General features: G+C 37.0%; 1 protein-coding gene across 6 annotated transcripts in view; it reads right to left on the reverse strand.

The window, feature by feature from the left end:
- Positions 1-26948, reverse strand: part of LOC134421301 (sodium channel protein type 1 subunit alpha) — an 88374-nt gene that overhangs the window by 28748 nt on the left and 32678 nt on the right. For 2 of the 6 annotated variants that reach the window (XM_063162042.1, XM_063162038.1), the window contains 17 exons: positions 26702-26822; positions 22776-22863; positions 21859-21987; positions 21063-21154; positions 19873-20145; positions 15515-15578; positions 14994-15135; positions 14646-14852; positions 13868-14173; positions 12789-13169; positions 11472-11604; positions 10426-10664; positions 7973-8146; positions 7006-7362; positions 5817-6299; positions 2913-3030; positions 1328-1482 (listed from right to left, as the gene is read on the reverse strand). In XM_063162042.1, coding sequence (XP_063018112.1) covers positions 1328-1482; positions 2913-3030; positions 5817-6299; positions 7006-7362; positions 7973-8146; positions 10426-10664; positions 11472-11604; positions 12789-13169; positions 13868-14173; positions 14646-14852; positions 14994-15135; positions 15515-15578; positions 19873-20145; positions 21063-21154; positions 21859-21987; positions 22776-22863; positions 26702-26822 — 3462 coding nt within the window. Of the gene's footprint in view, positions 1-1327; positions 1483-2912; positions 3031-5816; positions 6300-7005; positions 7363-7972; positions 8147-10425; positions 10665-11471; positions 11605-12788; positions 13170-13867; positions 14174-14645; positions 14853-14993; positions 15136-15514; positions 15579-19872; positions 20146-21062; positions 21155-21252; positions 21345-21858; positions 21988-22775; positions 22864-26701; positions 26823-26948 lie in introns of all 6 variants that reach the window. The other 4 variants (XM_063162043.1, XM_063162039.1, XM_063162037.1 and 1 more) reach the window with 3 other exon arrangements.

Raw genomic sequence — 26948 nt, forward strand, 5'->3', positions numbered from 1 at the left:
TTGCACAAAATGAAGGTTCTTTGCATGACACACCTTAGGCTCACAAGCACAAGGTACTAACATTGTGGGATCTTTTCTCAAACTTCCTCTAAATACAGTTATAGAAATTCACCTTTTTCAGATCTCCTTCCACTACTTTTCTCATGTCAATTTCTTATCACTGAAGATTTTCTCCACTTAATTTTATGGACCAAAATTCAATGGTGTAAACTTGATCTTTTTTTGTTACTTGGAGGATTTTATATGACAGGGAAGGTGTCACATGGCGTTGCATAAAAGTTGTTTTTCTGATGGTTGTGTCAATATTGTTCCAAACAAAAGCAGAATAATTATTACAGATGTAGCTGAAACTAGTGATAGATATTATCATAAACTGCTAACAGTATTAACAGTATTTTAAAGTGTTGGCAGTGGTCTAATGAGCTTATAATATAATTTTGAAAAGCAATTTGGTTTATTATGTAGGAAGTTAAGTAATTTGCCAAAGGGTAATTAAATCTGTGATGGTAGATGATAGATATGCTGTGCATTATCTTACAGAAAATAGTTTGCCTAAGAAATATCACCTCAGTGTATTTATACAGGCTCACTTTAATTTAAAAATTCATCTATAATTTCTTTATTCTTCGTCATTATTTGTATTTTTTAAAAGACATATTATTGTTAGGGTTTATTTAATTTATTATTACAGATTTTTCTTATGGTTGGCTTCCCTTCATTCTGCCCTTGCATGATTGTTAGAGCAAGTTCATGTTTTTTGCAGATGTCCCTTCAGTCTACATAAGTATGAGTCAGGAGAAGCTGAATTGTAAGTCTAAATAATCAACTCTGATTCTTAGAAAGGAATCAAAAAACCCCACACAGTCTTATCTTTTTTTAGTGTTCAAACACACAGCATTTATAGGACTAGATAAGCCAGCCCTGGCCCTTGCAAGGTGTTTTGAACTGTTTGTGCTATTATAGTTCCAAACACTCAACAGTGACAGTCCTTTTCCCTGAGCTACAGCAGTAAACAGCAGAGAAAGGAGGGAGCACACTCAAATAAGAAAGTTTACATGTTCTCTTCTTCACATGGGGTTTCTCTCTGCCTGAGGCATATCCCTGCCACTTCCAGCAATGGAGGTAGGCTCTCTAATCACTGATGTCTGTTCCTTTTTCTACGTGTTGTTCAGAAGAGACTGTTTTTGCTGTTTTTCCCAAGACCTGAATAAAATTTAGTCCTACCATTTGAAGGCATGGAATTGTGTTAAGTTAAAGCAGTGTTAGAAGAGACAATTTCAAGGAGTTTTCTGCCAACATGAAAACATTCCATCCATGTTTTACTTACCAGAGCTCCACTACTGAGGAGAATCATAAAGACAATGAAAGTCTCAAACCAGTTGTGTTCAACAATCCTGAAGCAGGTTTTTCTAAGGTTCCACCACTGCTTTCCTCTCCCTTCTTCTATACTTACTTGACAGCACTTGAACCTTCTTACACAGCCTTTAGAACATTGCATGTAATGAGAGGGGAAATAAAGGAGAGATTTTGTTGAGTTGCATTAATTTTGGTTATGTATTCTGTTAATGATACAATGCTATCTTTACTGTGTTATTTAGTAAAAAACTAATAGATTTTCACCTAGATAACCTTCTTTTTCCTCAAAGAAAAAACCAAAAAACATTGAGACTATTTGAATTGTCAATTAAATGAACAAGTGAGAAGAATGCATTTCTCATTTATCAAGAAGTGATCAATACAGTGCACACAAAAAGATAAAAGTCCATCAATCACAAAGCCAAATTACAAAATACAAAATAAGAGTCAAAATATACAAATTCATCCAAATGTCAGGTAGGTTGATGCAGTAAGACATGGGCTAATGATATTAAACTGTACCTTCTTTTGTTCAGGATACTCAATTCAGACAATGTTGCATTCATTGCATGAAAAATTCTAAGCCTCTTGTCTGAGTTCTGAGTTTTTCAGTACTAGCTAATTTCTCTTATCTTGTGCCCCTAATTTATTTTACTCTTTTATGATTTAGCTGCTGAATTTTATGTAGAAAAATACTAGTAATAAATAATGGTATTTTCCATGACAAATCCTCGACTGTTACAGTACTACCTCTTACAAGTTCAATGTAAATTTCTAAAGAATGATGTGATATCATGTCCAGAAGTAATCTAACCTGACAATAGCATTTATTCTCCAATGCATAAATCTAACTTTTGTTTACTGATACCAGAAATGGCGTTTGTATCCTTATATTACTGTTTTAAAAAATATTTCTTTCTCCACCTCCTTCACATGCACACATCCATAAGGGCTCTCCCAAGGAAATGTCATTGGAAAAACATTTATGACCAGATTAGGGTTTTATTGCATTGTGGGCCAATAGAAGGAAGAATGAAAGATGAAGGAGTCCACCAGGTTAGACTGTTCTTTTTCCAGGTGGCACACAAGGCTCTTCTTTCTCCTTTTGCCAATTTTTAGAAGATTCATTTAGCATTTTTCACAAAACCATCTAGTTGGAGTTTTCATTTATCATTAAACAGCTATTGTAGTAATGTATACTTTATAAAGCACTTAGGTATCTATGAAGAATATTTTTAAAGTGTGTTTACTGTTACTAAACTCTGAAAGTACACTATCATACTAAACAAAACTTTCAATACCATGTTTTTTCTTATTTTACAAATTGAGATACATTTCCAATAAAATGTTTTCTTAACTGTTTATCCAATACATAGCATAATTGTGGTATCAGTTTCCATGTACTATATTATGGAGTAAAAGTACTACTGCTAATAATCAGAGCTTAAACACTAACAAAAGGAAAACATGATTCATAAATCTTAATACTTAACTTACATAGAAAATAGTTCTGTAATTCTATTAATAATTATTACTACTGTTTTTCTCCTAGATACCTTCTGTGAAGCAGGCCTCTGGCTCCTGGGCTTCCTCAGGTTCAGCTTCTGGTTGTTCTTCTGCAGGAAGTCCAATATCAACTGTGCTGCCTTCAGATGAACTAGATGAATTTAACTTCTGTAAAGGAAAGAAGCATCACAGATGAACAGTAAATAATTTAAAGGCAAATACTATTTGATTCTGGAATATGTAAATTAGACAATGCATTTGAATGTTCTAGAATGCAACATAAGTTAATTGTTGGCAAACATCTGAGAAATTTATACAGTCTGATTTTCCTCCTGTAGTGTATCAATCTATTAAGTAGAAGGTGTATCAGTAACAGATCAGACTTCAAATAGAATTGTGCTTTAAACTGAATAATATGGGTAATGCTAAATCTGAGAAGATTTATGACCACAACAAGCCAAGTCATAATGATCTCTTGACCTACACAGAAATAATGAAGTTTTAAAAAATATACAGGAATTTGTAGTGTCTACTGAAAATCAGGTAAGAGGCTAAAAATAACTACAGAAATGAGGTGGGAGCTCAAAGGAACGAGGAGAAAAAGCAGAGAAGGCCATACTTCAGGGGTTAGTCAATCCAGATTAAAATTGCTGAAAGTTCAGCTCAGAGTGAGGCAGAATCCATATACAATAAGGCTGAGGTAGTTTAAGGCCATAAAAAATTCAGACTGTGTTTTATCAACAAATTTTCAACAACATGATGACATAAAGAGACTGAGGCATAGGTTGGAAATCAAATTTTTAATAAAAGGGGAAAAAAAGAATGCACTTAAGCTAATTCTTATCCTAAAAATCCAAAAACTTGTAACATGTAATGTTCAGCTGGAACCTGGTTGCAATCTGTGTCTTTGGCATTGTGGCTAAAACATGGGCGAAATTGTGAAGGAAATATACTTAAATATGTATGGCTAAACAAAATAATGAAACAACTGCAATAGAGGTCACTGAGTCGAACTATGAACTCAGCACTGCCAAGACTACCGATAATCCATGTCCCCAGGTGCCACATCTTTTAAATACCTTCAGGTATGACAATTCAGCCACTTCCTTGGGCAGCCTATTTCAGTGCTCGACAGTCCTGTAAGGGAAGACATTTTCCCCAAAATCCAACCTAAACCTCCCCTAGTGCAAATTGAGGCCATTTCCTCATCCTGTCTCTTCTTATTTGGGGAAAGAGCCTGACCCCCGCCTCGCTACAGCCTCTGCCCAGGTTCATGAGTGCTGGGTGGCAGCAGCCCTTTGGCTACTGAGGACAAAAAACTCCCCAAACACTAACAATTATTAAAGCAGTGGTAGCAATTAATCAGAAGTGTCACAGTTTCAATGGGATAAAAGGTAACCCTATTCCTACAGGTAGCAGCCCATCAGCAGAGAGCTTTCCTAAGCTTTCCTAAACTGAGTTTGTGTCTAAACAGGATCAATTCTCCCCTGATCACTCATAAACCAGCTGGTGTCTTTCTATTTGACTGTCTGCTCTGTGATGGGTTGGAAGACTGGACAGCATGAAGGCAGTTGTGGAGAGCAGATGATATGTCATTCTTTTATTCTAAAGGATCTTTTTTAAATGTTTTATTTTGAAATTCTTCCTGCTGGGGGTGGATCATAATGTGCTGAAAGAAATTTTAAGAACCTTTATTTTAGCAGTGGTTCATAAGCATAAGTCAAATTAATTATAGACATTTTAGCTAATATTTAACAGGAAATAATTATTAATGCTGCAGATATTAATTAGGAAGCAGGAACAACACTGTCTCTGAAATAAGTTGCTGTGGGGAGAGGTTGTTTTGTACACGTCTCCTTTCTTGAAGGAAGATCCAAAAATTGCACTTAGCTTAACAACAAGTTTTTGCTCAGAGCACTAGAGGGCTCTTACACACACTGAAAGGATAGTGATAAAAAATTCAGCTACCCTAAAATTTGGTGTCTGAAGCACTGGTAGCAATACAGCAGTGGGACAGAATGATGAGCTATTCTGTAAAAACAAATTGCATTGCAACCAAAATGGGAACTACCTGGTTAAGGCTGAGGTTTCTCAAGCGAGAAAATTAATGTTGTTAAGTGTCTGAAAAGGCAATTTTCTAATTTGACTAAAATGGCAACAAAATAAGTCATTGAGGGTGTAGCTGTTTTGCAAATTCTGTCATCGAATCAATTTAAATTATTTTGCTAAAATAGCCACATACAAAAAATTATGTAATGGAACAGTTATAGCTTTAATATGCTTTTTAAAATTACAGTTCTCAAAAAGGCTTTATATCAATAGTCTGCTTTAGCATTCCTTTAGCAACAGTAGATGTTTTCATCTGTTGGTACTTTTCAATTTTACCAACCAAGTGAATTTGAAGTATATGGGAGAGTCTATGGTTAAGACTTCTTTTTATGGGAATCTAGGTGTAGAAGAGCTGACAGTTTAAAAAAAGAATTCATATCTCTAAAGGAGTTACATAAACTCTTTATATGTTTTCTGTTTTATGTATGCTTTTTCAAGGGGCAGAGAGAAGATGTATCACACTCCTCCTGGGACCCTTTTCACAGAAGGCAAACAAAAATTTCTGGTGGAATAACACTGGGGCAAAGGCACTGTCCCCTACAAGTTGTTATAACTACCATGTAGACCATGCATAGTTTTTATGGATTAGTTCAGTCTTCCATTACATGGCCTCTTATCCCCTCTAGGAAGCTTTAATTTTTTAACTCTTTCTCACACTTCTGTTCATCAAGAATGAAGTCCTCCTTATACACTCATTTATGCCTATCTACAAAGAAATGTCAAGATAAATGATTAAGAATGGAATGCACTGGCTTATGAGAAGTAAAAAAACCCCTAATCAAACAAAATTCCACATAGCAAAGACACTCAAAAGATCAGAGAGAATGCAAAAAATATCTAAATACCTCTTTGCTTTCTTCCAGGTCTGATTCACTACTAAATTCTTCTGTGTTTAGATTTTCAAAGTCGGATTCACCCACAGCAATGGGCACTGTCACAGTGAGGCTTGGGTTGTTTATGAATGACATGTAATCACTCTCATCAATTATGTATTTTTCCACACTGCTGCCTGTGCCTATACCACTGGTGGTTCCATTTGCATCTTTAATATAGTCATGGTCCTTGCTTAGTTCCACGGTTGTATGGTTAGAAATACAGCTATTTTTGTTGTTTAAATCTTCAAGTGGCTTGATTTCATCTAAAGCTTTCTGTTTTTTAACAAAGGCTTTTTGGATGAATTCTCGTGCTTTTCTCTTCACATAATCTATGCCTTTCTGCATTCTTGCCACAGCAATCTGGAGATTGTTCATTTCATTATCATCATCTGTCACAGCAAGGTTGTCTGCACTAAATGAGCTCAAGAGCAAGGCCAAAAATAGGTTCAGTACCTGCAGAAAGATTTAAAAAAAAATGTTATAGACTTTATTTTTAAAAATGACATTTATTTTATTTTAAAAAGTCCTATTATTGACATCAAAGACTAAAATCCCAATAACTCACCATAACCAAAAGAGTACCATCAAAAATTTTTCTCTTCTCCATAAAAACCAAGTTTATTTCACTTAGCTTAGGTCCTGCTCACTATTCAAAAATATTTGTACAACTGACTAATATCCATAAATGTGTCTTGATTTCCTCATAGTATGTAAATATTTTGGTGTCAAAACTTATAATCTAAAAATGGAGCTATCAGACTTGCTGTTTGGTATCATTGAAAAATTTAATTTAGCCCATCTCACAACAGAAATTGGATTATTCAGGTGACTAATCATTTGGTATAAATAATAAAAAAATCCACAGCAAATTGTTTCTAAAGAACCCACATACTAAAATTATTTGGAGCACAAAATATTTTCAAAGGGCCAAAAGAGAAATTAGTCATATTCTTAAGTAACTGCTCTGACATTCTTAGGATTTTGACATGGCAGAATATTTTGTTCTCTATCCAAAAAAGCTCTTAAGCTTAACTTTAAGCATTTCTTGAAACCACCTGCTTAAGTGCTTTGTTGAAGCAGAGCCAGAGCACTTAGTTCACTTCAGGACTGAGACCACTCTCCTGCCAAATCATTTTTTGTTAACACTTTGATTACTTACCACTAGGTTTCCAATCACCATGACCATCATGAAGACTGTAAGGCACATGGCTTGGCCTGCAACCTCCATGCAGTCCCACATGGTTTCTATCCATTCCCCACACAGCACTCGGAATACAATCAGGAAAGAGTGGAAGAAATCTTGCATGTGCCAGCGAGGGAGCACACAGTCACTTGCAATTTTGCAGACGCATTCCTTGTAGTTTTTCCCAAAGAGCTGCATCCCAACCACAGCGAAAATGAACACAATGATGGCCAGCACCAGGGTCAGATTCCCCAGAGCTCCCACGGAATTACCAATGATTTTTATCAACATATTTAGTGTTGGCCAGGATTTTGCCAATTTGAAAACTCGTAACTGGAAGGAAAGAAAAATACTGTTAGGAGAACCAGAAAGATGCAAGGGTATTTTGAAGTTAATTTGTGGAAGGATATTGCTGCAAAATATGCCTTTGGTTGGATTGTTCAAAGGGTATCATCTTGTCTAAAAGCATGAAGATGGACATTTCCTTCAAGAAAAATTTGTAAAATTGTGATTTGATATTCTCAAAGCATAGCTTTTACTGGAGGCCAAAGTAGCTACTGATTTGAACATAAAATCTATGGCTCATGGGTTAAAATATTCTGGACAACTTTTCAACCAGTGTTTGTAGAGATCTGTTCCTGTGATGCCAATCAGAGCATAACACCTGTATTGAGTCAATTTATGTCTGCATAGTGGGATGTTTAAAGTGCGCATATACAATGGATACATTGGGATTAGGCCCAGGGCACCCACTGCTATCTGTTTGGATCTCTAACAATTTCCACTGAAGACTGTAAGGTACCACAATTAGTAAGGATTTGTGTTAATGAAACTGTCCTCAGGATCAATGTCATGTCAAAGATCAAGCAAAATTTTTAAGACAAAAATAAAATTATTTTCATGAAGCCACATTGAAAAATCAGTACAATTGAAGTATATTTACCAATCTGAATGACCGAAGAACAGATAGTCCTTCCACATCTGCAAGACCAAGTTCAACCAAGCTAAGGGTTACAATAAAGCCATCAAAAATATTCCAGCCTTCCTGGAAATAATAGTAAGGATCCATTGCAATTATCTTGAGAAACATTTCTGCTGTGAAGATTCCAGTGAAGACCTGAGTTCAAAGGGCAGTTTGTTATTACAAGGTGAAACAATACTCTGGTTCTAGTTTAATTCAAGCTATGTCTTCTCCAAAAGCAATACTTAAAAATAGCTATATTTACTGTAGTGATTTATTATGCCCACCTTCCCTTAACAAGTGTCAGAAAATCAGGTAATTTTTCTATTAATTAAACTTTATGCTGAGCAAATTACATAAACTTCTGTTTTATAACACCTAAAATCCAATTTCAACTTTCTCTGGGTATGGACTTTCTCATGTGCAGTACAAACAATGTCCCAAATTTGATTTTCAGAACATAAACCAGAATGCTTTCCAAGAAATTATATGGTATTGCTCTTTCTTGGTATAAAAATTATAAATTAGGCTAAATCTAAGACTAAAGGGAGGCAGCTTCTTGCCTGCTATGACCTGCCCATAGTTCAGTTCAACAGAGCTCTGATTATTTATGCCAGATGAATAAATGGTATATTATAATGTACCTCAGTTGATACAGCAACTGAGATACATTATGATGTGCTGAGGTACAACAATTTCCTGAAGCTGAGTAAATTCCACCTGGATGTGCCCAGAAGTAGCAGCAAAGTTGGTTGGCTCAGACACTTCAATGTCAGGAATAAAAGAGTATTTAAGAATGCATTTTAAACAAAGTGCTGCTGGTAGTGGTTTCTCATCATGAGTTTATATGCTGAATGATGTAGGAATTATGTTTAAGACATACCAAAGTATAACCCTGAGTAGCTCTGAGAGAAGTCTTGGGAGAATTTCTTCTAGGATAGGAATGTACTAAAGTCACTAAAGTTAAAAACTGCTTGAGCCCTGCTCTGACAGGTTTTTTTTTTTTTTGTTTTATTTTTTTTTTTTTTTCTGGTTTTGATAACCCATTTTTCAGCAAGCTGAAAAGAAAATAGGACAGCTAAAGAGAATAATCTAAGTGGGATAATCAGGAGACAGGAAAGAAGTCTGACTTGCTCTGCCTAGGAACACCAACACTCAAGATAGATTGTTACAGTCTTTAAATACCCTCTAGATACCAACACCACAGAGGAAGAGGTTACCAATTTTTAAGATGCAGGATTGGAACCCCTGAGAAAGACATAGGAATGATACAGTTTGAAATGCTGCCAGGTTCCTAACAATCAGAACAGCACAAGAAGCTTTAAAGTGGAGCTACTGGAGCAGGCAAGCTCTGAGATCCTCTCTATTGCAGAAGGGAGCCTAAAACTGGAAGAATGTGGTGCTTATAGACAGGTTCTTGCACACTCCCTTTGCAGTCAGAGGTACACCAAGATTTATATGGAATTTTCTTGGTTGGAAAACAAACTTATAAAATGCTACAAGATTTTACATTTTATTAGAAAACAGAGGTTCAACATTTCCTTTATATTAAGTATATGAAAATCAACTGTACAATTTTCTATTAATTCTCTCCCTTAAATTCTAGAGTTATTTACATGATCTATTTGTTCCTCATTACAAAACAAGGATTATTAAAAATCAAATTATAAGAAATCAATTCTTAAAGAAGGAGATAGAAGTATCTGCAGCTACAGTCCTACTTTACGTGATCAAACCTGTCAGTTCAAAAGCAGGAGAGCTACAAAAAGTTAACTCATGAAATCTTGAATAATTTATCTTTTTGAAGCAGAGAGAAAGGGAGAAAATACAGCTGACAACCTGAGGAAAATACATCTTACTAATTATCAGAGGATAAAAACAATAAAAAATAGGAGAGGAAAAAATACTGTGGGATATTTTTTTATATAAAACATAGGAAGAAAACAATCCACTTATCCATATAAAAAGGGTTTTGCACAAGAAAATTCTAGAAATGCTTTTAGAGGGATATTTTATCTATTGTAAGTTTCTGCTGAGGAAACAGCAATTAAAAACACATTCATAATTTAAAGATTTGTATTGTATTGATTGAGAAATTAACACTGCATTTATTTGCATAGTGTCTGTTTCAGGAAACAATGCATTTCCTGGTTTAGTAGCTACACAAATCAAACTCTGCTTAAGATGGACTTTACTTAATGTAGCATTGGAGCCAATTTTTAAATTTTTAATTTGATTTTGCAGAATACAGCAGTATATTGATTTTACAGTATCCTAAGCTACATGAGTCAGGGTTGACAGTCAGATTTCCAAAAATGCTCTGATACTTATATCTGATGGCCAGTAAATATCCAAAAGGTGTTAAAACCTTTTCTTTCACTTATTGCAGGCACATTTCGTTCCAAATCATGAATGTAAAACCACAACAAACTTACCAGATTTCCAACTGCAAGTACATTTTCGAATTCTTGGGTCATTGGATAATGCTCCATAGCCATAAAGAGTGTATTTAAAACAATGCAAATTGTAATGGCCAGGTCAACAAATGGGTCCATTACCACTAAGTTGACGATATGCTTAACTTTTAACCAATGTGGACTGCAGTCCCAGATCAAGAAAATATTTGCAAATTTATACCAACATGGTGGGCATTTCTGTCTCGATTCTTCAAGTTCTGTGGGGAAAAGAAAGTTTATATTTGTAACTACGTGATTTCTCTAACATTCCTCATTCAAATATGAATCATACCAGTCAAGTTTTCAGTCTGCAGTGGTACTGATCAACCTCCTTTAAACCCCCATTCCACAGGGCTTTTAAGGAATTTAAAAATTCCTATTGAATATATTTGCTATGTTCAAAGTTTATCTGTCAAGCACAACTTCTTTGTATTACAATCACTATGCCCATCAGCATCAATTCATGCATTGGTTTGTATTTTGCATTTAATTTTTCCTTGATTACACTTCAGCTTGTTTCTCCCACCTACTGTTCAAGTATGTAAATATTTTTATTCTGAAGTTTGTACCATTTAAGTGAAAATGATTATTCCAAATTCAAGGAAAAAAAACCATTTTGATCACCTGGAGTAGCTTTGCAGAATGACTGAACAAATATAACTGCAAAAATGCTTATATATTTTAACAAGAGTTGCATATGTTTGAAAAACGTTCAATGTTTTGTTTGGTGTCCAATAATACATTTTTAATTACTATGCATAAGTACCCATTCAGTTATGACCATGCACATGAGTTAGATGGTGACTCAACAATGAGATAAAATGCTTCCTTATATAATAACTTTAATGCTTAGTTATGTAATAACCCTAGTAAATACAGAGCTTTGATTTTACTAATAAATATGTCAGTTTGTTGGATGTTATCTGTACTTAAGCTATTTTAAATCTGTTTTCGAGTTGCAACTCAAACTTTTAGAAATCTATGGGAAAAACAGTATTAAATATTAAGCTATGCATAGCACACACCTTCCACAGTGTTTGTGAGGATGCTCGCAATACTCATGGCTCTTTCTCTTAAAGCTGGATCTTCCAGGAAGTCCATAGAAACGTGAAAAGAACCTGATATTCTCTTCCTCATTTCTGGTTCTGTCGTGGTGCCCTATACAGAGAATGACAGTAGATGAGACCACGTTGAAGAAACAACCAGATAAGCAAACACGACATAAGCCTGTTAGTAATGTCTTAGCTTGGACACGTGCTCCGTGCACTTCATATTTTATCATGTCGGACTTTTATTACTTTTTACTTCCATGTAAATAATTCTAGAATTCCATTAGGTCACAAGTACCTACGGTTCAAGATTGACAGAGAGTTTATTTACTCAATTTTTGCATTTTTTTCTTTAAGATATGAAAAGTCTTAAAACATTTAAGCAAATTTAAACAAGTGGAAAAGGGTTGAGTTCAAAATATTGCACAAAATTTCCCAAACTGTAATTTTTTTTCCTTGCTTCTGCTGACAGGATATTCTGGGGTTTGCAACATAATAGTCTTTTCTCCTAATCGAACTGTGGCAAGTAAGAAAAGTCTGACTTCCTCATGCTTCCTCATGCTAGTATTTTTTAGCAGTCTGAGTGGACAAATTTGAACTAAACAAGAAATTTTTTGGAGACATTTTCTCTTACCTTTGTATGGTAAGAGAATGGCAGCAATATGTGCTGCCAATATGTTCACACAGCCATTTGCATTTTTAGAAATATGTATTGAACTTTGATCTTCCAATGAACTACTTGTTGTCTATTCTACAGTACTCCACCAAAAATGGATGGAAAATATATAGGAATGAGAAATAAATGGTAGAAAGGAATTGACAACTTCCTTACATTTTTAACCAGGCTGATAAGGAAGAGTGATATCAAAATTAACGAATAATGCTAATTTTGATAGTGGTAATACAGTATCATATTGATTGCAGTTATATAACATTTTTGTGTAATATTTTCCATTGTATATCAACTACGATAGCTAAATGGACCTTTAGATCAGCTAAAGGAAAGTATGGCACAGTAATACAGTGAAGCATAGCATTTTTATGAATGTGTAAGTTATTATTCTATGACTTGGAAACTGTGACTTGCATTTGTTAGTTATGTGAATTTTTGTAAGTTAATGCTTAGCTTGCAAACCTATCTTAGTTGTTTTAATTACTAAGAGTTTACAAGATGCAGGAGCATTCATAGCTTGACCAACCAGGAAGCATTGCCAAGGGTTCCATTCTGTAGAAAACACTGGCTGGTGCAGTAAGAAAAGGCCACCATGCCTGAGCTATTTAAAACTTTCTTACATTGTCATCAGTAGCTGGTTTATCTATTATCACCTCTGGCAGAAGCTGTCCAACAGGCGATGTAGGAACAGATGGTCCACCAACCAGGGAAACCACCCCATTGCAATCCACGGTGCTGTGCATCTTCCCATTCACTGGAAACACTGCCAGCATCCTGGAGGACCTACTGGCCTGGCTGATGTTGCTGTTGCGCCGTTCTCCGTGCCTGCGCAGCACAAAGAGAGAATCTCTTCTGCTGTCGTTGTCTTCAAAAGTGCTGTGCTCATCATCAGCAAAGTCATTTTCTGACCCTACATCCTTTGCTCGACCTCTGAAGCTGAAAAGACTTGTTCTGCTGTTGCGCCTTGGGGAAAACAGCGAGCCACGAATGCTCAGCAAAGACTGCAGGCAAATAAAATATGTGATTGTTAGCTGAAATCCTCCACCTAACACTATTAGGTTTCTTTTTTTCTTAAATAGCAGTACCAAAGCTACAGGCTGCTGTCAAATTTTTGCATGTATTTCATTAGGCATATATTTTGCAGATAGAAGTATCACTGTTCAGGGATACTTAAGACAAAACCAGTGCTGAACACGCCTTTTTCAGTTGAAGTTGCCAAATACATTAGTTGCATAATTCCCACTGAGAAAAAAAGGAAGTCAATACATGCACTCTGTTTCATGTATGAGGCATCTTGCCCATAGTGAACAAACATTGACTCAAACATCATTGAAACGAGAAAAATGTGAGGCTATCATAACAGAAAAATACAGTAGCATTTTAACAGGTAATATATAACCATGCTAAAAGGAACCCTACATAATCAGGGAATATTTTATTATTATTTTAAATAATCCCATTAAAAAAACAGAGATATGAGGTTACATTTAATTCTGAGGGGTTTTTTTACAAGGCAATCTAGCAGCTAGAGCACTTCCTCTCAAGCCCTAGCAACAGTAATATAAAGTATCAGTATTTCCTTTGTTTATGCAATAGAATCATATTACTGTACTTTAGGAAGACTAAAAGAGTTTTGCAACAGCCTATGATGCTTTAAATACATGTTTTTACTAAAAAAACCCAAAACTATAGGCAATACCTGATGTGGAGAAGAATACTTCTTTTCATATGTCAGTCTATTGCCTTCAATAGACAATCGGAAACCTTTCCTTCTTATGCTGTCTTCTGATTCAGACTTGTGAAATTCATCTTCATCTTTTTCCTCTCCTCCAGACTGTTCTTTCTGCTTCCTTTTTTTCCTTCTATTTCTCCTCTCTTTTGCACTCTTTGAGCTCAATTTTGATGCGTCTGAGGAGCTTTCTGAGAGCCCTCCTGCTTCTCCTCCAGCACTGGGCTCCCTGGACTCTGCAGATGCTGTTACTGCTGCTGCTGCCACTGCTGCTGCCTGCCATGATGCAGAAGGAATTGAGCAAACCATGATCTAATGTTTTCCTTTCTTTAATTTACTTATATGTAATTTCTACTGCAAAAGTCCCAGTTCCCTTTCTGTAGGGTATCCTTTCCCTAGGTTTTTCTTCTAATTATTATTAACCAGTTGACTCAAGATATATGTTGGTCATAGACTTCTCCCATCCTTCATGAGTAAATTTTAAATGAAGAAATCTACCAGACTGCATTAATGGCCCTAGACTAGAAAAACATAGTGAATATCCTAGACCCAGTTTTGAATATTCCTTCTTGATGGCCGAATCATTCACAATATCCTTCTTTTGTGCAGAATAGAAAACCTCTGAGCTAACTCAGTCATGGAAAGACCAACAGGGTGCTTTATATTTCCAGTTTTGGAAAGCAGAAGTTGACTATCTCTAGTAAACTCACTTCCTTACAGTCCTGCATTACTACACCATAAATGATACCTGTGCTGCTTCTTGTTGCTTCTTCAGTTGTTCCAGCATCTGCTGAAATTCTGCCTCCTTCTGCTCTGCTTCTTCCAAGGTTGCCTGGTTCTGTTCTTCATAGGCCATGGCCACCACAGCCAGGATCAGGTTTATCAGATAGAAAGAGCCCAGAAAAATCACCAGAACAAAAAATATCATGTATGTCTTCCCAGCAGCACGAAGAGTCTGGAAATAATAATACATTTATAAGCAAGTATATGTTAACAGTTCTGTTTTTCATACTGTTAAAATTCAAATAGACTCTGGTCCTTTTGCATCACTGATACAAACATATTTGATCTATTTTTCATTAAAAAAATTTCTCACCAATTGATAAAGGTTCTCCCAGAAGTCCTGAGTCATTAGCCGAAACAGTGACAAGAAAGCCCAGCTGAAGGTGTCAAAACTTGTGTAGCCATAATTGGGGTTTCTGCCAGCTTTCACACAGGTATATCCTTCTGGGCACTGCCTACAAAGACAAACTGGACATTACCTATTTAATAATATTTTAATATTATCACCTGGATGTTAGTATACTCATTTGTGCAGCCAGAACTGCAAAATAATATGTTTTGCCAGGTTTTGTCATCAGATATTGTTCTTTCTTTACTTTTCAACCAGGCAGGAGCTACACTGATACTAAATTACTCCTTCATCATTCAAGCATTCAGTTTACCTGAGCAGTTCACTGAGCTCTGATCAAGAATACAGACCTTAAGCCCAGTATAAAAGCCTTCCTTATGTGAAAGGATGTGGTCACTCAAAATAAGCCCCACTCGAACTGCACATCTAGGGAACGTGGATCTAATTTCTACACAGTGCAATAATATGATGAAATTCGTTCTTACCCAGCGTCAGAGCTATTTCCACAAAGCAGAGCATCATTTTGCCCTTCCAGAAAATAAAAATGACCTGTTCAAAAAGAATTTAAAAAATTATAAAATTCAAACCATAGCCATTATCTCTAAAAGTTTTAAGGTGGTTTCTGACCCAATTTTAAACAAGCAGTGCTATTTTCTCAGCTGGACAACAGTTTTAGAGTAAATGGCATTATGAATTTCACTAAGCACTACCACTCACAGCACTCACTGTTAAAATGCCAAAATTTACTAAAAATTCTGTCAAATGCTTCTGGATGTGGATTCTCCCTTCTGTCTGATCACTCAGCTAAAGAATCCTTTTCTAAATAATGTACAGTTGTTTATTAGAATAATTACAATCTATCTAAAAATATGTTTTCAGAATTTCTTCAAAACTTCCTGATCAGTATTTCCAGTGGGTTCAGTTTGTTGCTCACGAGCACTTGTGACAGTTATCAAACATGTAAACCCTGCAAAATCCCACCCAGCTGCCAGTGGCTCTGATGGCCATGGGTGTGCACACACTGCAGTTGTGGCTCACTGTCTGTATGAAGGCCCTGGCAGACACCTAAATTTAACTCAGACATAATTACTGGTGCAGCCACAACTTTTTAAGTAAGATTTAAGGAGTACATGACAAAATTATTGAACAACTTAGTAAAATAAATTGGTTAAGTTCCACCAAATCCCCCTGTAACCAATCATCCCAATATCTGTACAGTAACGCCATAGTTAAAAGATATTTTAGATGGTTTAAATACCAAAGACATTGACCTATCTCTTCTTAGAAGAACAAAGAAATCAGAAAAACTTTGTGCTTATTAAGATTCATCTTGACTGTATCATTGAGAAGTGTTTTTCTTTTCCCCTTCAAAGCTGATACCTAGTCTTGATTGCTAAAGTCTTGATTTTTGGAAGAATTATCATAGGACAAGCTTCTCCTGTAATAACAATCTCCCATTTGGACACAGGCAGAAGGATGTTGTTTATACAGGGCCTGACCATGTGTCCCATTTCTGATGGAATCCAAAATATTGCCTTAGGTTGTCTGTAAGGACAGGACAGGGACAGTGGTGATCCTCCTCTGAGCACCTCCCTAGCTCCAACACTTCTGAATCACAGCAGCCTCAGGATCAAGGTGGCACCTTTTTTGGCTTCTTGACACCATTTAAACCCCGTGTTGGATTTCTTTTCCATTTAACTGTCCTGTTAGATTCCCTTAAAATGATATCCTTTGAAAATGAGTGCAGCTGAGTTTCAGCTTGATTCTGCCTGTGCTGCCCAGGCCAGGCTACTACAGGCACTAAGGAATTCTGAGTCTGAGGAGGTGTCACAAGCTGCTGGCTCAGCACATATTGATTTGCTGCAGAAGGGAAACAGTACCTGGGCCAGCCTCATCACTCCTTCCTGTGAGCAAAATCCACCATTTGGAAAAAGGAGTCTTTAAGCTGTAAGTAAACCTTGTTCTAACACTTTGCAAAGAACTCATTTTCAGTGTCTAATGATGTATCCACATCTCACAGGGAACAATCCCCTGTGCTGTGCCAGTTGCACAGCCCTGTGTGTGGCTGCTGTCGCTCTGGGCTGGTGTGCATTGCAGAGCTGTAAACAGAAAGCTGACAGGATGCTGGACACAGCTGACCCTTAGGAAGCAAATTTTATTCTGCCTTATGTCAGCTAATCATGATTAAAACATGCTGGAACGTAGCAGCTTGTTGGGAAGAATTCAAACCTGCCTTGACGTGGTTTACATGGAGCAGCCAGTCCTGATCAGCACTGCAGCAGCTGAGCTGAACTGCTACAGCAGCTCTGCATCCAGGTTCTGTGCTTCAGACAAGATGTGCCCTGCAAGGCTGCTGCTCTTGCCAGCTCCGCAGAAACCAGAGCCACACAGGCTTTCTCTGAGTGCTCTGATACACTTGGGCAAGTGCTCAAAATATTATCACAATAGGAAAATTTTTATAACACACAAGCTGAGCAGTATAAGCATGTACACCAAAGCGGAGTGAAAAATCCCTCATTACACCAAGGGTGTAAGTTTGGCTCCTGTTTAATTGGTTGGGAAATGGGAAAAGCTCCCTGGTAGGTGAGCACCTAACTTAAGCAAGATTAAAGCTGTTTGAGTAAGCATAGGGTATAATATGAGAAAAACAGAGAATAAGTGTTATTTCATGAAATAGATTGTGAGATGCTTTTTCTCAGAAACAAAATATTGCTTATGGAAAGAAACCTCAGCTTATCTGGAGCTAAGTTTATCAGAATTCTTACCCTGGAAAAAGAAAAAGGGGGGCAGGGCAAGAAAGTGCCTGACTCATTAATGACAGGAATGCTTATGTAAAGACCCTCTAAATGGTGTCTCCAAAAATGAGCTCACTGGTAAAACTGGGGCTTACATGCCTTTTTCTGCATAGTATACACAAATAATGGCATCATAACTTCCACAATTCCTACAAAAGATACTGCCATTGCACTGCTCTGAACTGCAGGTGAAGAACAGCTTATTGCCCTGTGAAGCAGCTGCATTTTGCATCCTGTCTGCCCACTCACATGCAAAAAGAGAGCAGGAAGTTGTGAGAAGATAATTTTTCTCTTTGAAACTGCTGGTAAGCAAGGACAACCTTATTAAATTCATAATAAGACTTGTAATTTAATTATAAATTTCATAATACATATGAAATTCTGTAAATATACCAAAGGCAGATGCAGTCATTCAATAAAGTACTTCCTGGAACAAATTCAATTGAGCTTTATTTTCAGGGGGCTTCAGGTCTTCTTTAAATCAAATGAAATCAGAATTTAAGTTTATAAATTCTTCATTAAAAAGTCAGGAAATTAAGTTTGGCCTCGAAGTCTAGGCCTTCATTAAGAGACTGCTTAGACTGTCATACCCCATAGCATGGGATCTCCATGAATTCACATGTTCAAGTAAATTGAGTTTCACAGAAAGACTGGTTTAAGAAATTCAAATTATAATCCATCATAGTCATTGATTAGCTGTGTGATCACAGTTAGAAGCTGTCTCACTTCTATTCAAAATTTGTCTAGCTTTGACTTGCAGCTGTTGAACCTGTTATATCTCTGCCTGCTAGATCAAAGATATGTCTACGATGAAAATTCTGTTCCCCATGGATTTTTTTAACTGTGATCAAATCACCCCTTAAACCTTCTCTTTGATATGCTAAGTAGGCTGAGCTCCTGGTCTATCTTGGTATAAAGCATGTTTTCCAACCCTTTAATCATTCTGCTCTTTTTTGAACTTCCTCCATGTTTTTCAACTTTCTATCTAAATTGAACTTTATATAGTATTCCAGTAGCAACTGCAGTAATGCTAAATACAGGGGTAATTCTGTCTTCCTGGTCAATAATTTATTTATGTGAACAGGATATTATTTAGCTTTTTGGCTGCAGACTTTTAGCCTTAATTAGTCAGTCCTGGCTGCCCTGGAGTGCCTTAGGTGCCTCAGCCTCTATATTGTTCCAATTGCACTTCTCTATCCTACCTTTCAGTTTCCCTGCAGCCTTACAAATAAGCTGCTGTGGCAGTGTTTTCCAGAGCCTCTGTAGCACTATTTCTCCTGTGTCCTCATGTTGTTCTTCATGTCACTTTTATTCTCTTGACATGACACTTGCAAACACACTACTGCCACAGCAGGTGCTCACAGGAAGGAATTGTCTCTGGTGTGAGATTCATCTCTTTTTCTCCTCCTTTTTTCTATTCTTTGCTTGTGGCTTTATATTAAATGACCTAATAATATGAATGTACAAGTTTAAAAACCAGGCAGCCGTGCAGCACCCACTCTGATCAAAGGGCACTCCAATTAGTGCTAATAGCACTGCAAGAAGGAGCAAGCTGTAGGGAATTTGAGGAGATGATAATAAAAATCACAGAGGTGCTGAGGGAAAAGTGTTGTGGTCACTGCTGCACTGGAAAGGATACCCAAGTGAGGAGACTCACCTGGAGACCCCACGACTTCTCTTTGCAGCTGGTCTCATTTGTAATATCTTTTCCTTTTCTATCTCTCCCCTTTAGTTCTTAATTTACATCTACAGTCTCTGCAAACCTGTCTCACGACATGAACTGTGAGCGTTGAATTTTAAGACTTTTCTGTCTCAGGGGAGATGAGAATTTGGCAGCTGGAGTTGACAAAAAGAGCTATTCCAAGTAGCTATTCCAAGTAGCTATTCCTTGCTCCCTCTTCCCTGCAGGCCTTTAGAGCAGACGTATGAGAGAGAAAATATTCCTCTGACTCTGTCTTAACAAAATGTATTGTTTCTTCCCCTCCTTCCTTCTAAGAACTGGGTCAGCCACAAACCACTTCAGTGAGAATTCTGCAGACAATACTTACTTTCATCTTCAATGTACCCCTTCCAGTCAAACGGAGCCACTGTTGAATTAAGCAATGTACCATTTTCACCTATGGTGATGTTTAGCTGGGAAGTAATATTTGTTTCCAAAGTAAAATTTTCTGGAGGCCACTGCAGGCATTTATTCCTCAGGTTGCCCATGAACAGCTGCAGCCCTATCAGTGCAAATACACTCAGACAAAACACAGTCAGGATCATCACATCCGAGAGCTTCTTCACAGACTGAATCAGGGCTCCTACAATCGTCTTCAGGCCTGCAAATGGAAAGGAGCTTTTATTCTGATGTTGGAAACTTTTTCAAAGCACAAAATTTAAAATGTCTCCCAGAAAAGTATAGATTTCATGCAGAAGCCCAAATACATGATTGTAATGTCTGTGAAACAACATTTTTGTGAAGAGCTTTTTCACTTGTGAAAATGAATAAACAGCTGAAATTTATGTCCACTTGAAACTGTGAATGGAATGAGTTGCATATATTTCAAAACAACTTGTTTCAATGATAAAACAAGCAATTTATTTTTTATTCATGCTGTACACTGATCTCACGTAAACATCTTCTTTCTTTTCATTTGTCAATACGTCTTGCTCCAAACCTTTACTACTATCAGTTTTATAACATACTAGATTTAGAAGACAGTAGTAAAAAGCCTGTTCAACAATAAATAGGATTCAAATTTAATGCTATAAAACTGGAAATGGTTTGGAAAATTGTAGCTTTTTAAGATAATAAATCCCCCATGCAACACCCATGCTATTCTTTATTATCTTATTCCTTCATCTTCTTTGTAAGTCAACATTTCAAACACTTTTATTTTTCAGACACAGATATTCACAAAAAATACCACATAACATCATGTAGGTAGGATACACATGGGTAAGAAAACTTTAGGGTTACTACTACTCATTGAATGTGGAGAAGAAAGCTTGACGTCATACGATGCAAACCACACACACTGTGTACTGCAATGTCTCATGCAAGAATCTGTTAAACTCAAAGGCTGATTTCAAAAGGAAAGTGCTCATTTTCAAAAGCAATGAATCAGAGATTTCAGTGAATCCTGATATCTTCTGATTCCTGCTTTTTTTGTAGAAAGAAATAAGACATATTTAAAAAATATGAATTCTGTTTCATTGAATTAAAGTCAGCCTCAGTGTTTAACCTCGCTCTCACCTGGAATGACTGATATTGTTTTCAAAGCTCGGAGAACTCTGAATGTTCTCAACGCTGAGACATTGCCCAGGTCCACAAACTCTGTCACATATCTGTAATAGGGGAGTTCACACACAAACACAATGACAGGATAAAAAGGAACAGTTGGGAGGTAAAAGGGGCCTAACACCTTACACCAGTTACTTCTTACCTGGAATTACAGAAATAGTTTTCAAAGCTCTCAATACTCTGAAAGTTCGAAGAGCTGAAACATTGCCTAGGTTTACAAATTCTGTTACATACCTGTAGGATTAAATCACAGTTATTCAGAATTTAGGCAGAGTTTATGCTACTTACTTGGGTCTTTCATCAAGACCGCTTTGGCGTTTTTAGCAAAAACTTAAACAGCAACAGTCAGAGGTTTACCTTTCACTGCAGTTTGCCTTGCATTAATATACTTTCAGAGCCTTCAGCTAAATTAAATGTCTCTGAAGTGAATCGCACTGATTTTACTTTGAAAGCCTAAAATTTATCTAGACTAGATTGGTAAGTTTGGAGAATGAAGTCAAAGGGAAGCTCCTTTTCTGCTCAGAAAAAAAAAAAAAGCAGGACATGAAATTAGCCTCTCTAATACTAGCTGTGCTAATGGCTTCTGCAGTATTTATGTTAACATCAAAATATGCATTTTTGAAAGTGAAAATTGTTTTAGACAAAAGTAAGTCCATATTTCCATTTAACAAAATTAGTATGTATTGATACTAATTTCATGCCCTTTTGCCCTTCTCTTTCCAAGAAAAAGCAAAAAACAAGAACTTACGCAAAGGTAATGACAGTGAAATCAAGCCAGTTCCACGGATCGCGAAGAAAAGTAAAATCTTCTAAGCAAAATCCCCTTGCAATGATTTTTATTAGTGACTCAAATGTGTAAATGCCAGTGAAAGTATACCTGAAAAATATAAGAAAATTTAATCAAAATCAGTAGCAATATTTTACATTGGTATTATGACAGAAATGTGATGATCAAATGAGTTTTTTATTTCACAGCCAGATAAAAAAATACAGTAAATAAGCAATTTCTTCTGAAATGCATTATATTAATCAGAGAGACTTGTGTATTTTCATGCATTAGTTATGCTGTTGAAGTACAGCAGTCCTGATCTTGTACATAAATAAAAAGAAATAAATCCATCAAATAAATAACAGGATAAAACTTATAGGTGACATTCAGTTTAAAAGTATGCACTACTAGGTCATTAACTGTTAAGTGAGAAACCATGAGCATAAGTTACTGGATTCTGAGTCACCAACAAGTAAAACACCTGGTATTGGCTCTAAAGAGGGAAGGATGCAAGCGTGCACTGAATTCTCATTCTCACTTTAGTAATACCTTTGCTTGTATGCTGCTCTTAACTGACGTGAACATTGAAGTGCCCATGGTTCTCCAACTTATGCAATGGTGTAAGGAAGGGTAAAAACAATGGGTAGGTGCTAAAACATGGAGAAAACTAGTGGAATCTCAGTAGAATACTCTCTGTAAACTGTTTGCATGGTTTTTCTACCCAATTGTTCTACTAGAATGAGATTCAAATAATTATTCAACATTTGTGCATAGTTCAGAGAGGAAATACTCATAGTGCCTCATGACAGCTCCTGCTAGCACATCTTGCTCTGCAGTTGCTGGGATGGTAACTCCTAGAGAAACAAAGATATTTATTAAAATAATTTGCAACTTACTCTACATTCTTTGTCCAGTCTGGAGGGTTACTCATGGTCATAAATACGCAGTTGGTCAAAATAGTGCACATGATAAGCATGCTGAATAATGTAGGTACAGTTAAGGAAAACACAGTAGCTATTCACACAATATCACATCAGTCATGGCTTAGGTAGAGTAAATACTGCCACTTACAAAAAACTTTCAGGCTTTGGTAAACACTGACATACACTTTGCTTAACCTTGCATTTTTCACTTTAGTACATTAGACTTTAATACTGGTCTCGATTTGTTGACACTGATGTTGCTTTGGTGGTGTCTTGATGTTTTCCTTTCAGCTGGTCCTGAAAGGAGATGGCCCTCACACCCTGGGAGGTAACATGAGTTGAGCAACTGCCAAAACCAAAATAACTTGCAGGAATATGCAGTTTGCCTTTAGTACTTGGCATGACTGAATAAGTGTTAGTCTTTCACTTCTACAGGCTTGGTACTAAAGAGCTGGCAAATGCAAGGGGAAAAAAGTTTCCTCTGTTTACCCAGAGTCAAAACTAGGCTGAGTCAGTACCCAGCAAAGCCAGTCTGTTAAAACACAGAATAAAACATAGAATAAAGTTTTTAATTGCTGAAGTGAGTGCATTCCATGTTTCCCTAACACCAGTTTAATGCTTCAATCAGTGAAACAGAAATCCACAGAGAGCTCAGAGATTAACATGAATAGTTTTCTAGTATTACTTTTGATCTCTCAAAATCCAGCAAAATCAGTGTATCTGTTTGTAATAATGCTATAACTTGAAAATGCTTCAATCATTGCATGAATTGCTTGAAAAGCACAGAAAACTGGTGAAGATTAGAATGGAATTAATTTTTATTTGATGTTCCAGCAAGGAACATTTAGGTACTCTGGGACTATGAAACCCAGACTAACAGCTCAGAGGGTCTGATTCTAGGGAGGTGGAATAATCCACTTGGGCTTCATGCTATTCAATGCAATGTTCTCTGTCCACCAGATCACTGCCTTTTCAGACAGTGTAGTTTTTCCCTTTTTTGTGGCAATAACCTCAATTCAAATATTTGGAAATACTGGAGTAACAAAACTAGACAAAAAGCTGTCTCAAAATGGCCACATGATGGCAGCAAAAAATAAGCGCTGTTACACATTTAGACCAAATGGTTAACTTATTTTTCCTCTAGTCATCTCTCTAAATTATTTATTCCTTAAAACTCCTTGCATCACCATATCTGGCAAAGAAAAGTTTAAACTAAAGAAAGCTCTTTACAGAGAATCCATTTTGAATCCAAGTTGGAGATGCATGGCTGCAGTTTCAGTCATCTCATGAAAGAGTGAGAGAAGTGCAATGTGCTCTTAGGAGAGCTGAGGCTTCAGCCCTGTGCAGTGTGCTGTGTGCTTACAGCTCAGTGCCATGGTACCACTCACAACAAGGGCCACAGGTAGGTCCTTGCACATTGCTCTCTCTTCACAAAACCTGCCTCATCTGGGAGCCAAAAGTCACCAAAGTGCTGTTCCCTCTGAAAGGGAGCAGATGCTCCTTAAGGGCTAAAATACTTAGAAACACAGACTGACCATTTCTCTTATGGGAATCTCAAATGTAACTGACACATTCATTGTCTGTGCATCTCTCCAGTCCTATCCCACATTTCGAGTGATTTATTTACAAGCTCAATATTCCCTTAACTTACTATTTTTTATTCTATAACAATTCAACTATACTCATAGACAATAAAAAATGATCTATGATGACTTCTTCATGGATCTGTACTGCCCTTTCCCATGCAGAGGCACCACACAACCTCAAGCTGATCAATTACAGGAGCAGCTGAAGTCTCTCATTGACTGTGTGGACTGATGGAAGATGAAACAATTGGGAAAAAACCAAATATTGCCAACTGGTTTCACAGATACTGTCTGGCAGTCAGGCCACACTGAGGAATACTGTAATTTAGGCTTCCAGAGCCTTGCACAGGAGCACTTACACATTTTCTCTAGAGCACCTCCCCAATTCTTTCTAATAGAAATCTCTAACACTCTGCAGCTCCAACCACTGCCACCTCCCTTTTTTTGGCTGCTCAACACTCTACTTATTCTCACCTTTTCATTCTTTCCCATTAATTGCCAAAGCCTGGCCATCTCCCATCCCTCTTGTGCTGCCTCCTCAGCTCCATGTTCTACCTTGAGTCTAGTCAGGCAGGCAAAAGAGAAGAGGGGAAAAAAAAAAAAGCAGACTACCAGGAGATGAGATGAGTCAGCAGAGAGAAACTCATGCTGTTACCAGTTTCTGCATTCAGCAGTGGCAGTGAGAATAATTGCAGGGAAATCTGGGAGCACTGGAAGGAGACACTCTTTGTTTCTCTGCAGGGCAGCAACATCTGCTCATGTGTTTGGGCACATGTGATCAGAGCACCCTGTACAGAGGTTCAGAGAATTTGGAGGACAGACAGGTGAAGGTTTTCTAACCAATGTGCTGGTTTCATTGTGCTCAACACTTGTCTTCAATCACTCTGGAAGTTAAAGGCATATTTCTGTTACAAAGGCCAAAATACCAAACACCTGCCACAAAATGTGGAGCAAATAGAGTTTCTCTATAAAAATCAGAGGATTATTAAAAATAATAATCAATTTCACCCCTCATTTTTTTTTGTGTAGGTAGCTAATCTTGTATAAACAGCTGAGATTTGATCTGTAAAAAGGAATGTATTTAATGGTTCTTAGTTAAAATGCTTTAATATTTGCAGTGTTTGTACTATAATGAATAATATTTAGAAAATAGAAAATTAGAGAACCTGCACATCTATTCCTAACTTTTAGATTAAATAAAACCATTCCTATGCCTATATCTAAGATAAAAATTGCTCCTGCAATTGTAAGAAGAAATCAGTCCATATACTGAAAGAAAACCTCTTAGTATGACAGAGTTAAATTACATGATCAGTTCATAGATGGACGGAAAAATACTGAAATTACATATTGGCTATTGGAATTTCTTTTGTTCTTACTGTCATCAAGACCAGCTGAATACTCTTTAAAGACAATTAGCAGAAACTTAAAACCAAGACCAAACTCACAACCAATATGGCAGTGAAAAGCATTGCCCACAACTCAGCCAGGTGCAATGTTGGAAGGTATTTCAAACCAGTGTCATGTGAAGGGATGAGCATCCATTGGAGGCTGCAATCTGACAGAATTTGGCTCTGTTTTCTCACCATCACCACCACTGTGTCTGTAGGCCTCTGTCAGCTCCCTTAGCTACTGTCCCCAAATGCTCCCTAGCTCCTCTCCAGCCTGACACCTTCCCCTTCTCTCACACTGCTTTATCTTCCCAGGAGCTCAGAGAAAAAGGTGTTCTGAGCCAGCAACCATCACCCTTGTTTCTTACTTCTTCCAAAGACTTAGAAAATTCTGCCAGCAGTCTCTCCTAATAAGGCTTCTGCCTTTCACTACTTGTTCAATGTTAAAAGTCTTACTGTCACACTGAAATTTTCACTTGATAACTACATTTCTCAGTCCTGAGGTTCTGCAAAAAAACCAACTGCACCAAAACATCACCCACTAGAAATTCCCATCATCCTGTTAGGACCATCAGGCAGCACTCCCCCATGTCAGTCTAAAATTTTACCTTGTGCACCATCCCATCAGTCATGGATCCCCAGTCTGTCCACCATCTGCATGTACAGATGCTTTGCAAACTGCCTGCAGAAATGCTGCCTGTGCTTTCTGGCAGTGTATTAAGTTTGGCAGAGGCTTATGGTGCAACTGGGAGGGTTTGGGAATGTGAGAACCAACGTGCACGAGCCAGGCTTCAGGCACGCTGCTGCAGCAGACTGGAGAGCTGATCTTGAGGATGGCCCCAGAAGGACCCTGAACCTTTATTTATGATGAAATCATTATCTGTTTTCTTCATTTCATTTTGAGCAACCACTAAAAAAGGATATGAATGTACCAAAATTTTAATAGCTATTTTCCTAAGAGGGTTGAAGGGTGTTAAAATGTACAGGGCAGAGGTGGCACTGAATCGGAAGATTGCCTTCCCTTTATTCAATACTATAAAGGTCTGAAAAAGAGAAAGAAAAGACATTTTATCAGAGTTTATTCACTGTAGATTCTCACTTAAAAACTGTTGCAAGTAAACAATCACCAAAATTGTAACTTTTTGAATAGATAATACAAAATCATGAAT

This window comes from Melospiza melodia, chromosome 8 (assembly GCF_035770615.1).
Source record: "Melospiza melodia melodia isolate bMelMel2 chromosome 8, bMelMel2.pri, whole genome shotgun sequence".
NCBI lineage: Eukaryota > Metazoa > Chordata > Aves > Passeriformes > Passerellidae > Melospiza > Melospiza melodia.